We start from the raw sequence: 13247 nt of genomic DNA on the forward strand, positions 1-13247 counted from the left end.
AATTATTATAAGTCCAAAATTATGGGGCTTTCAGGCAAAAATATGGGAAAACGAATAACAGTTATTTACTAATATCTATATGTATAACAAGGCAAACAAAACAACAACAGCAGCAACAACAAACAAAACCAGAAACCCAATAACAGCCCTCTTGGCGGTCAAGCACTTTCCCCTTCGGTGTAGTTACAGTCACAGCCAGCGGGGGCGCTGTTGGCTCCCAGCCGGGCAGGGCAGGTGTGATGATTCCCCCGCAGCTGCAGGGGGCGCCGTGGCACGAGCTCAGCTGCCCCCTCACGTGGTAATGGCGACTCAGCCAGCGGGAGGGATGGAAAAGGGGCTTCCTTTGCAAACTCACAGGGGTAGCCGATCCTGGTGCCCCTCCAGATGGCAAAATGAGCTTGAGCAGGAACCTTGGAGCAGCAGCTGGAACAGCAGAGGTGGGCACATCTGGCGTAGCAAACAAGATGTAGCAGAAACGACACAGCTGTAGCAGGAGCTGTGGGTGTCCCAGCAGGCATGGGGTGCTGAGTTACAGTGTAGCTAAAAACCCAGAGCAGTGGCAGAAAAACAACGGGGCTAGGCAGTAGCAGCCGGGCTCCCAAACGCAGCCTGGCTCGGCTCCCTCAGAGGGGCTCGGGGTCCCAGGTTTTCCCCTGAGGCACCTGAGTAGATGGTGAGGGTCCTTTCCAGTGAGGTAGGGTGTTAATAAGGTCCCAGTTCAATGGCCGCTCTTACGAGCAGAGCCTCACTCATGGTAGGAGAAAATAGTAGGAGACAGAACTCTGCAGTAGTGGTGAATTCTTCCCACAGCTACAGCAGCCTGTGTTCCCTCCCATCGCGAGAGCAAGAGAGGAGCCAATCCCAGGCCCTCACCCCCCAGCCAAAATTGCATGATATCTCTGTCCTTCCAAAGAGAATGCCCCTCAGCTATGAGAGTACAGCCAGCTGCACTCCTCCCCCCACCTTGGCCACTTCTTTTGTCTCTTAAGTACTGGTCGTTATTGTCTCTTAGTAACAAATGGGACAAAATTCCCTGAGAGAAAGAAAAAAAAAAGGAAAAATCCTAACCTCCAACAATCATTTTTAAATTAAAGGCATAAAACTTAACTCTTTGGTCTGGATTTTTTTTTTTTAATTTAGTCTCAAAAACTTACCTGTTCATGTGTGTTAATGTTTGATCGAATGAATGTTCTCCAATTCTTTTATTTCCAGAAAGATCTCTACCTCCACTCCCAGTATACGTGAATTCATCTCCTCGGTCCTGTGTAAGAAGATTATCCTCCATTTTAGCATTCTGTATTAAAGCATCTGAACTGAAAACCTGCTCCTTCATTTGTTCTATTTACTCAAAGAAGAACAATTGCCTGAGGCAAAGAAAAATGTGCTGTTTTAACATCATTCTCCTTTCAGAGTAACAATGCCAGCAAAAAGTTACTGGTTCAGATACAGCATATCAGAAAGTGATTATAAAAAAATACACCTGCCTTAAAATATTCTTTGAACTCCTCAAGCATTACTTTTAGTCACACAGATATTTCTGGTAGAGGGAATGCCTTCTAGGTAGCATTTTCTCATTCTCTAACTTCACAGCTGAAAGGAAAATCCCATTTGGAAAATAGTAATATATCACTCAGAGTCCTCATTTCTGCATCTTCATGGGACTGAGCACCAATACAGCAAACCACTTTGTATTTAAATACAAGTAGTTTACTCCAATAACACTATACACATTACAATCAAGTAAAAATATTTAGGAAAAAAATACAAATATAAAAGAATTGTCTATGAATGGGGTTTCTTGCATTTGCAGAGGTTGCCTCACCTCAATTTCAATTGTTCAGAACCACTAAGAGTTTAGAAGGCTTCTTCAGATGCAAATTTTGTGAAATTGAATGAAGGTTGATTAGACATTCCTTTGAAATAAGCTTTAAATATAATTAAAATATACATAGCACTTAAGTGAAGCCACTATTATTATTTTTTCTTTAAAAATTCAGATGAAAGACACATATTTAACTATCTTTATAATTAACCAGCAAAACCAATTTACATGGGAAACAGGGAGTTCTTAAAATTTTGAGGCCTTCAAAGTAAAATTAGATGTCTGGAAGATATTCTTTAATCAATGCTATCTTTTAGACATTGGTAGTAATAGAGAGATAAGATAGATGTAAGGCCTGGGCATACATACTTTCTTGACCTATAAACCTTCAGTGTTCTACACATGAATCGGCAAAATGCTATAGATTTGAGATAAACTGGAAATCCAGGAGAAGGAAAATGAGGAACAAATGGGACCAGTTCTGTTTAATATCTTTATCAATGAGGGGGATGAGGGAATCAAATGCACTCTCAATAAGTTTGCAGATGACACCAAGTTGGGTGGGATTGTTGATCTTAAGGGTAGGAAGGGTCTATAGAGGGATCTGGATGGGCTGAATCAATGGTCAGCGGCCAATCACATAAGATTGAACAAGATGAAGTGCTGGGTCCCATACTTGGGTTGCAACAACCCCATGAAATGTGATAGGCTTGGGGAAGAGTGGCTGGAAAGCCGCTCAGGGGAAAAGGACCTGGAGATGTTGATCAACAGCCAAATGAACATGAGCCAGCGTGTGTCCAGGTGGCCAAGAAGGCCAAGGGCATCCTGGCTTGTATCAAAAATAGTGTGGCCAGCAGGACTAGGGAATTGATTGTCCTCACTGGTGAGGCTGCACCTAAAATGCCATGTTCAGTTCTGGGCTCCTCATGACAAGAAAGACATTGAGGTGCTGGAGCGTGTCCAAAGAAGGGCAACAAAACTGGTGAAGGGTCTAGAGCACAAGTCTTAGGAGGAGCAATTGAGGGGATGGGGGTTGTTTATTCTGGAAAAAAGGAGGCTCGGGGGGACCTTATTGCTCTCTACAACTACCTGAAAGGAGGTTGTGGTGAGGTGTGTGCCAGTCTCTTCTCCCAGGTAACAAGTGATAGGAAGAAAAGAAATCGCCTCAACCCTGAAAGTGGTTGTCATGCATTGGAACAGGCTGCTCAGGTAAGTGGTTGAGTCATCATCCCTGGAGGTATTTAGTGTAGATGTGACACTTAGGGACATGGGTTAGTTGGTGGACTTGGCAGTGCTAGGTTAATGGTTGGACTTGATGATCTTAAGGGTCCTTTCCAGCCTAAATGATTCTATGATGATTGCTACTGTAGAGGGATTCCTTGTGGAACAGGGGCATATGATCCCCCAGGAGACTGGGAAACCCAGGGTTGCTGCAGAAGCACCCCTGAAGGGGCCTCAGCCTGCAGATAGGCCAGAAAGACACCTGGCAGCAGGCAGCCTTGAACAGCCTTGGGAAAAGCTACACACTGGTCAGCTCCCCCCCTGCTTAGAGGCTGTCCAGTGGGAATAGGGCGTGAATCTTTGTAAAGTAGATATAAGTGAGTGTAAGTAAACAATAAAGGGAGCACGATGCTCAAATCGTATCGGTGTTCATATCGTGACTTCGGCCGGCTCCCCTGCGCTCGGAATCCCCCTCCCCCACTAAATGCTACAGATCTAATTATGAGAGGTGGCATCTTGCCTTGGGGTGTTTTTATGATAATAATGTATTCCCCTATTGTCTACTTTATGCCCAGAAATTGGTCCTGTAGCTTTAAGCTGGGTCCGGGGGAGGGGTGGGAGCTGGGGGAACTCTGGCGCGGGTTGTGTGCAAGCACTCACTCGCCTGTGTGCTTGGCTTTGCGGTGGGCAGTGAGTTACATTTTTGCTTTTAGCTAGCTTGGTTTTTGTTAGCTGAGTGACACTGAACCGTGCCATAAATCAAATCCCTCCTGATGGGGTTGAATTTTCTAAAAGTCCTTGCAAGGAGTTTCAAAAGGTAAACTGAGACTTTTCCTGGAGTTTCAATGCTGCCAGATAGTTGTTTATTAAGTCTTATCAGAGGAACAGAGCCACTAGCGTGACCCAGGTACAGCATAGAGCACAGAAAGCAGGAGAGAAGTTTAATTATGAAGATTTACACGGCCTTTTAAAGATATTTTAACCAATAGTTACTAAAAATTTATATTATTTTCACTTTCCTACCAATTATTCAGTAACACAGGCAGGAACTGCAGAATTCTCTATCCAATCATTCCAAACTACTTTTACTGCAGAACATGGAGTAGTAGAAGAAGGAGAAGAAGGTTTAGAGAACAACAACAATCCTCCATTGTGATATTTTTTACTCTTATCTATTTACTACAAAGAGAAGCCCAAAACCTCTAAATTTTTCACCCTGTGACAATCTTACATAGTAGTCTATCACCTAATTCACACCACTGTATTTTCTAGTTCTTGTCTGATGGTTGGTAATTTTTTCCAAGGTTGGAGGTTAAAACAGTGTTGTTCAGGGGGGTAAGAACCCTTAAAAACAGGCAGAGAAATATTCTCAGCACTCTGGGTTCCTACATCGAGGACTGCAATAGCAATCCTCCGGTGACTTCTGTGGCTTCTGGAACTGTTCGACTTAGCTTTGGTCCAAGAACCAGACCATCGGTGGGAGCCGGACGCCATGGATCAGCGGGAAGGCCACGGGACACCGCATCCTGGCTCCAGACCTCGGGAGAAGCCGAGCCAGCAAAAGAAAGAACTATTAATCCACCAGCTTTCTCCGCAGCAAAGAGGTTCAATATCTAAGTTATTCATTTTTTCCTGTGCCCTGTGGGCACTTTATTTGTTAAATAAACATGTTTTTTCACTTTCATCCAAGAAATTCCTTTGGTATCGGTAGGAAGGGAGTGATGTAACCTGTTTTCTTTAGAGGAAATGTTCATTCCAGAGCATTTTCTCCCAAAATTCTCTCTAAACCGAGACATATCTCTTAGCACTTTTCAGTATAACTGTACTCCTTACCTCATTTCTGCTCATCTTCTCAAAAGAACTTTCCATGTCAGAACATCAGACAAAAAAAATAATTGTGAGGAAAGACAACACAGTTGCTGGAATAGGAAGAAAATAGGACTCATGAGCAACTTACACAGAACCCCCATCATATTAAAGAAGAACAGGGGTACTGATTTGGAAGAAGGGGGAAATCAAAAGGACATTGAACCTCTGATATAAGGTGAAATAGGATATACAACTACCAATCCTTAGAATAGTACAAGAGAAAGTGGAAGAATATGAAATTCCTTGCACCGAGAAAGGAAGTCCAGACTGACAAGAAATGTGGCCACACAGTAAGAAAGAGTAAGGTAAGTATGGGCAGAAATACAGCTTCTGCACACAGGAGTGATGCTGGCAGAGTAGGAGAGAATGAAAGAACCTACTCCTACAGGAGATAATGCATTTTACTTTGAAACTGGAATGTCTCAGGAATATACACACAGCCAGCTACTATGCATCTGCTGATGGATAGTGACTTATTAAATAATGATTCCTCAATAACTTTAAGATAGGATCCTCCCTACGGACAATTCAGGATCTATCTATCAATGTAGTGGGTTCAGTTTGTAACCGGGCAGAAACACCAATTTAGTGTAGTGGTTTGGTCCAAGATACTCATTACTGTTTACCTTCTGTGAGATAAGAATTAGGAGAAACGCAAAGCAGGCACCAAACTTGAAAGAATATAAAGAAGTTTATTAACAGACCTAAAAGAAGAAAAAAAACCCATACCACACCTTCAGAACACTTCTCCTCCCCCCCACCTTTCACCCTTCTCCCACTGACAATGTAAAAAGACAACCCTTGAGATGTTCAGTCTGTTTATCCACTTCCATAATAACCTTGTTCAGTCCATTTAGGAAGAGGAGTCTCTCTTGCCAATGCTATGAAAACAGTATCACAACGAAACAGCCACCCGGGTTGGTTCTCTGCTCGCATGTGAGTCCCTTCCCCCAACTTGCAGCTTTTCCCACAACTGCTTTCGAAAGTCCACTCTTGAATTACTGGGGTACAATTTTAAGGTTGAGCCATTCAGAAACAAAAGTTCTCTTCACCCATCTCTGGGAGCATTTCATCCCTAAGAATAGAGACCCTTCTCCTTCCCTGGGAGCAAAGAGTCCTCCTCATCTTCATCTCTAGGACTATCTCTGGGAGCATCTCTAGGAACTGAGGTCTTCTCCTTTTCCATTTGGAGCAAAAGTCCTCATCACTTCCATCTCTCCCTGTTCAAATTTCTCATTAAATTACAGCTGCTTCAGCATCTGCCTATCTCAGCGCAGGTGCCTTTGCTCACAAGTACAAGTTGAACGCTCCACCCCCCCCATGCCTTCATGAAATTACAACGGGTACTCTGATACATCATAGCTTTACAACAGAATTTCAGCTTTAAGCATCTCCCCTTTCTCTTCCCTCAGGTTTTCAGCTCTTCATAGCACTAAAAGGGTTAATCTCACCTAGGCCTTGCAGCTGGAATGTCGCTTATCGCTGTTGGTCACATGACCTCTGTCGGACAGTGGTGCAGCTTTAGCTCAATCTTGGCAGCACTGGGGGGGGGAGCCGGGCCTCTCCAGCTGCCCACAGCCTTGCTGTGGGAGGGGTTCTGCGGGTGGAACAGGGCCCATCGGCTCCAGGATGGCCGTGGCCCGGCCCGGCCTGGCCTGAGCAGGGCCTGGGCCAGGCCCACTGGCCCCCGCACAGGGCCTGCAGCCACCTGTCCCAGCACCAGAAACAAGAGAGCCTCTGCCCGGGGTTAGTCTATTCTTAAGTGTGGGTCACAGAGGCAGTCACAATATTAAGTGGCTCAAATAATTGTCCATATTCAAACTGGCCAGCTGATAGGTTCTATCAGGTCACAGAGGAAGCTGTAAGCACCCCTTTGCAAGAACACTTCCGGGACTATGCTTGCTAACCCATGACAATCAACTTTTGCAGTGTCCAGCTTACAGCTTGTGTGACAGGTAAGGGTTGAAGGCTTCTTAAATTTCAACAGGATCTAAGGGCAGAGCTCAAGATACTGATACTGTGATAAATTCTGGGCTGGACAGGTAAAGACTGACAAAGGTGACAATCAGCAAAGGGAATTTGTTAGTGGCATCTGCATTCCAACTGTCTATGAGAGGCCTTGAATCCCTCTTTAGAAATAATGCAATTACTAAAAATCATTATTAGAAATATTATCATTATTAGAAATAATAGAATTATTACAAATAACGTGAAATTATTTCACATTCTTGTCTTTACTTTTTTCCTTCCTCCTACCGTTTCCCCACAGTTTCCTAGCTTAAAATATAAATTTTCTATTATCTCATGCATTGGTTTGCGTGGCAAGATTTTTGTAGCAGAAGGGCTACAGAGGTTGCTTCTGTGAGAAGCTGATGGAAGCTTCCCTTATACCCAATAGAGCCAGTGTCAGATGGCCAGGCCAATCAGTGACAGTAGTAATACCTCTGTGATAACATATTTAGGAAGGAAAAAAAGTTGTGCTAAGAAAATTGCATTCAGAGAAGAGCATATGCATTTAGTGTTGTCCATGACCATGGAGCCATCTGGAAGGAGAGAGGACTGTTGAACGCTCAAGGTAACCAGATCAAACACGCTGAACAAATCGTTGCCCTCTTAAGAGAGCATCAAAAGACCCACAGAAGTAGCTATCATGCATTGTAGGGGTCATCAGAAAGGGAAAACCACTCCAGAATTGGGAAATCACTTTGCTGATGAAACAGCAAAAGGGCTGCAGAAAAAGGTATTCTTGCAGTAATTCCACAAAAAAGATTGACTTGTCAGGTTTCACCCCAAAATATGATCAGGCAGACCACAAGTTTGTTGCAGTGGGGATACTGTAACACGCCTATATCAAACCAGGAGTCCCGTGGAAAAGAAATATATATGGACGGATTCTTGATAGATGTTTCAGAGATGTTTATTTCCCCAGCCGCATGGCCGGGCTCTGCCGGGGAACTGCTACAGTCACGGGACCCGAGCTCCTTTGCCCGCGCAGGGAACACAAACCAACCAATGGGGAACAAGGCTGACCAGGGGCAGGGAAACCCCGTGCCTCCCTCAGGGCTACATGGCGGGGGGGGGGAGGAGACCCCGACATTTCACCCGTTTTATTTCAATAAAAGGAGAATGAAGACAAGTGGATAAACATAACAAGAACAGTTTCAAAACAAAACAAGCCACCCTCCTGAGTCTTTAAATGTCCAAACAGATTCTGTGGAATATCTTAGGGCTGACAGAAGGGAGACAGAACTCTCTGAGCATGCTTTGTGGGGAAACTGAGGCAGGAGAGGGTTTAATTTCTTCCCTCCCCCTTTTCATCCCCCACTCGGCATTGGAAAGGGATTTTTGGGGAAACAATTGGCAAAGGCATGGTTTTGTGAGGGAAACCATGGATGGAAAAACGGATTGGGAATACACTGGGGGTAATAGGACATAGGGTAAAAGGGAAAGGTGGGATTAGGAAAGGGAGACTGTAGGGGGGGTTTACAATGGAGATATTGTCTAACATGACAACGATTTTTTGCATATATACTGCCTTTCACAGGAACACCATCAGGCCCAGTGACCTGCGATGCTTGTAACCCTTTTCTACCTTGCATGATTTTGAATTCCACCACCTCTCTATCTCCCAAGCTTGGGATGCATTTTTCAGGGTTATTCTTTTTAATAGCAGTTCTATGCCCGCGTGGCTCCGCCCGAGCACGGGAACCGTCTCGCTGCTGCTCGCAGAGCGCTCGGCGCACGTGGCCTGGGTCGCACGGTCCCTGAGCCAGGCTTCCCTTCACCAGGACACAGCTGACATTGCTCAACAGTCTCGGTAATTAAATAATATTCACGAAAATATTCTTCCATCGGCATATATTTTGACTCAAAAATTAACTGGGTCCAAACGGTCTTCCAAAAGCCCTTGGTAAGAATTAAATCCCAAGAAACATAGAAAAAGTTCTTAAACAACCATGCCAGGAAGTGTTTCAGTTCTTTCTGAGCTTGAATCAAGCTAAAATTTATAAATCGTTGTTCAAGAATCATTTTATGTCCATATGCGGCTCTGAAAGCCAAGAGTCTTCCCACGGTTCCTCCATAGTTTAGATATGGAATAGCAAAACAAAACCAAGAAGAGGATTCCAAAGTTTCCAGGGTTTACTCCCACAAATCAGTCGCTTAGGGATCGGGGATTGTTCTGCCCGCATTCTCCAACACAAATTAATTAAGTTTCTTAAGGCTGAGATCACAGAAAATGGATGGGCCGTTACACCTGCCAATCAGGTTGTAGTCCCACCTCTAATCCTTTGAGAGCTAGCTCAAAGAGAACATGAAAGCACACATTTTGGGGTTGAAAATCTTCTGAAACATCTGAAAAAGGTAGTAATAGGAAAGGGAATGACAGATACTGTACAATCAGTAGTGAGCAAGTGTGAAATCTGCTGCAAAAACAATCCTGATATGAGGAAAAGAGTTGTGTTAGGAGTAACAAAGGCAGGGGATCTTCCTGGAGATTACTGGCAAATAGACTTTGCTGAGTTACCACACAAAGAAGGATACAGGTACATACTGGTATTGGTTGACACCTTCAGTGGATGGCCTGAAGCTTACCCCGGTCGCACTAACACAGCCAAGGAGGTGGTGAAAGTTTTGCTTAATCATATGATACCAAGGTTTGGGGTTACTTTGGGTATGTCCTCGGATAGGGGACCACATTTTGTTGCAAATGTGATTCAAGAAGTTAGCCAGATTTTGGGAATTGCTTGGCATCTGCACACACCTTACAGACCCTAAGCAAGCGGTAAGGTGGAATGCATGAATGGGACCCTTAAGGCACAAATTAGCAAAATTTGTCAAGAGACATCCATGACATGGGTTCAGGCCTTGCCTATAGCTTTACTGAGGATGCACATACAACCAAGGTGGAGGGATAACATCAGTCCCTGTAGAGGGATTCCTTGTGGAATATAGGATACCCCAGGAGGGCTTGGGCATCCCAGAGCTGTTGCAGAAGTACCCCTGACGGGGCCTCAGGCTGAAGATAGGCTTGCTAGGCACCTGCTAGCCAGCAGCCTTGAACAGCCTTGGGAAAAGGTATACACTGGTCAGCTCCCCCACTGCTTAGAGGCCTTCTCATGGGAAAGGGGCGTGAACTTTGGAAAAAGTATAAGTTGGTGTAAGTGAACAATAAAGGGGAGCACGATGCTCAAATCGGATAGGTGTTCATATCGTGACTCTGGCTGGATTCTCCTGCTCCCCGGACCCCCCCCTGCTGCACGTGGCGCCCGAACGGCAGGGGCCTGAGTGAGTTTTGCTTCAGGCAGGTTCACTTAAGTGCGGTAAGACTCTGAATTTCATCGTATTGGTGCGGCGGAGCCAGAGGAACCAGAGCGGGTGGCCCCAAAGCTGAGTAAAGCCGGGGGCCTGGTCTCAAAGCGGAATAGAAAGCCAGAGGATAAGTCCCAAAGCCGAGTAAAGCCAGGGGCTAAACCTCAAAGCCTAGTGGCCGGAGACGGTATTTTTGCGCGGCCGAGCCGGTGCCCACAGCACAAAAGCTATGGACTAGGGGGCAGGACCTCGACTCCTAGCTAATATTCTCTCTATGAGAGGCAAGATTATGAAAGACTGAGATCTGAAAGCCCTCGTTACGTGGGCCCAGGAACATGCATTATTGAGTTACACTTCGCTTTTGTTTTCAATCGAAGTATGGGGGGAAGTTGGAAACGAACTGTGGCTGTCCACGATTGAGGGAGGAAAGGAAGCTAAAGAAGCTAAAGCTCTTGGCTTAACCTGGAAGGCAGTAACTAGCACTCTCGCAGAGATGAAAACAGAGAGGACAGTTGCCGTGGCAGCCATAGAGGCTTTAGAGAGTGGAAGCTCTGGGTGTGGTGGCTCCAGGAAAGGAACAGACGGGGGTCTTACAGAGCGGCGGCCAGAGACCAGGGCGGAGTCCAGGGTAGCACGGTTCTTCGGGCTGGCCGCGAAAAGACCGATTAAAGGCACAGCAGCACCCGTCCGCTCACTGCGGGAGTTGCTGGACTCGGCAGGGCAGGATGTTATCCCTCTGACGTCTGAGAGAGAAATGGCTGCGAAAGCGGAAGCAGAGCCGCCCAACTCAGGGGGCGGGGCACAGGCGGGCCAAGGAGACACAGGCAGTCCTGGTGCCCGGCCGAAAGTGGCAGAGCAAACGTGCCGTGCTAAAGCCCAGCCGAAAGCGGCAGAGCGCAACCCCCCTCTGCCAGACAGCACGGCAACATCCGGCAGCGAAGTAGCTTCTGCGGTTTAGTCGCCTGCAGAGCCAGAGCCAGCCAGGGCTGCCGGGGGTCAGCCCCAAGAGGGGGAGAAGCACCAAGAAATGATGCAAGAAGTAATCAAAAAGCTTGCTGACTTATCTACATGGCAAGACATGCTAGAGTCCAAAGGTTGTGATGTTACACCATCAGCACCGTGGCGTCCCGTGGCCCCACTGGTCAAGTTAGCACTCAAACCTCCTACGTTCCCGTCGGGAAAATCAAGCACAGTGCCTACAGCCCCTCCCTTCTCACGAGGGGAGGTGCAGCCATTGCTTCTATCAGCCCCGACGGAGAGGACTGACCCATTGGAAAGGAGATGGAATGAAGTTATCCGTGATGCAATCATTGAGGGTGATTGGCAAGCAGTGAATGCCCTCGCTTGCCCTGTACAGATACAAGGGGACACTGCAAAGTGGGAACCCCGTGATTGGAAGATCTTGCAGCAAGCCAAGCAAACAGTCACCACGCATGGCTTTCGGTCTGAAGCTACACGAAGCATTCTGCAGTTTATCTTTACAGCAGATGTCCTTTGTCCGAATGATTGCATCAGCATTGCACAACTGTTGTTAACCCCTTCACAGTTCCTGCTCTGGGAGCGAACATGGAAGCAGCTAGCAGAAGAAGAAGCTAGCAAACACCAAGGTGACACACAAGACCCACTGTATGCACTCCAAGCTGACATGCTAACTTGGAGCGGAGCTTACGGGGCGACGGGAACACAGCTGACCATGCCCGTAGTCATTCATCAGTTGTCACAGACTCTTGCCCACAAAGCCTTGTTGTCAGTACCTGAAAAGAAGAAGTCTCCCCCGTATGCAGCAGTCCTACAGGGGCTGTCAGAGCCATATGGTCAGTTCATCAACCGTTTGTCAGCAGCCTTAAAAAGGATGCAACTGAGCTCTCTGAAGAGCTCCAAGAGCAAATGTTCCGAACACTTGCCTTTGAAAATGCTAATAGGCAAACTAAGACAATTCTTGCCACGCTGCCCCAAGGAGCAGGTATAGATGAGATGCTCGTGCGTGCTACCTGTACAGAAGTCATCTCAAACAGCTGCTTTTACTGCAATGCTGCAGAATGTCCTGCAACAACAGAAACAAGTCATCGCCGCAGCACTGACCAGAGGGGTGCCCAGCAAGTGGTGCCATGCTACGCATACAAGACCCCGAAGCGAGAAGGCGCAGTCAGCATCAGCTCCTGAGGAAAGTGACACAACTACTAAAACAGCTGGAACTCTGGGACCTCCGTCCCGAAAAGCCTTGGGAGAGGCTGCAGACGTGGCTGAGTGAAGGAGCTGAGGACTTGCCAGATCCACCACTCTCCATAGCAGGAGAAATAGCGAGACCCTGGGGCGAATGTAACAGCTGCCCTAGGTGGCTGCTAGTGACTTGTGGTGGGTGTCGGGGAAATCTCTCCAAAGGCAAAACTAAGAAGGAGAGTTGCATAAATTTTTGGGTATAGCACCAGACACAGAGGCAGAGTGAGAAATTGTTTTTTGACTGTCTTGAGACAAGGGCATTAGCGGACATTTTCAATCAGCTGTCTGCCCATTTAGATCGAGTGAAGGCAGTTAATTTGGCTAGCATCTATGTTTTTACCTGGTGCTTCAGCAGCCAGGGCTCACGCTATTTTGCATAAACTTGCTTGCTGGAAGAGGGATAAATTAAACATAACTTCGCAGATGCTTGACAAGCTAAGCGCAGATGTTACTAGTGTTAGACATACGATATTACAAAATCGAGCAGCCATTGATTTTCTACTACTAGCTCACGGCCACAGCTGCGAAGAGTTCCAGGGTATGTGCTGTATGAATCTTTTTGACCACTCTGTCCCAATTCACAAGCACCTCTCTGACCTCCAGAAGGGCCTACACATCCCTCGGGAAACAGACGACCATATTAGAGATTGGCTTAAGGGTCTGGGTATCACCGGATGGCTGCGTACCTTAGTAGTAGAAGGCTGCCAATTGCTATTTGTAGTTATAATGGACTTAATAATACTTGGGTGTATTTTTTCTTGCCTTAAAGCGGGGCTGCAAAAAATCATCGACCAGACCTGGGTTG

At 46.3% G+C, this 13247-nt stretch overlaps 1 protein-coding gene across 2 annotated transcripts in view; it reads right to left on the reverse strand.

The window, feature by feature from the left end:
- The window catches only part of LOC138102785 (E3 ubiquitin-protein ligase UHRF2-like), a 396395-nt gene that overhangs the window by 57018 nt on the left and 326130 nt on the right, over positions 1-13247 (reverse strand). For both annotated transcript variants that reach the window (XM_069000537.1, XM_069000536.1), the window contains one exon: positions 1155-1261. In XM_069000537.1, the coding sequence (XP_068856638.1) occupies positions 1155-1261 (107 nt within the window). The remainder of the gene's footprint in view (positions 1-1154; positions 1262-13247) is intronic.

Source organism: Aphelocoma coerulescens, assembly GCF_041296385.1.
Source record: "Aphelocoma coerulescens isolate FSJ_1873_10779 chromosome W unlocalized genomic scaffold, UR_Acoe_1.0 ChrW_unloc_scaf_1, whole genome shotgun sequence".
In the NCBI taxonomy this organism is placed as follows: Eukaryota; Metazoa; Chordata; class Aves; order Passeriformes; family Corvidae; genus Aphelocoma; species Aphelocoma coerulescens.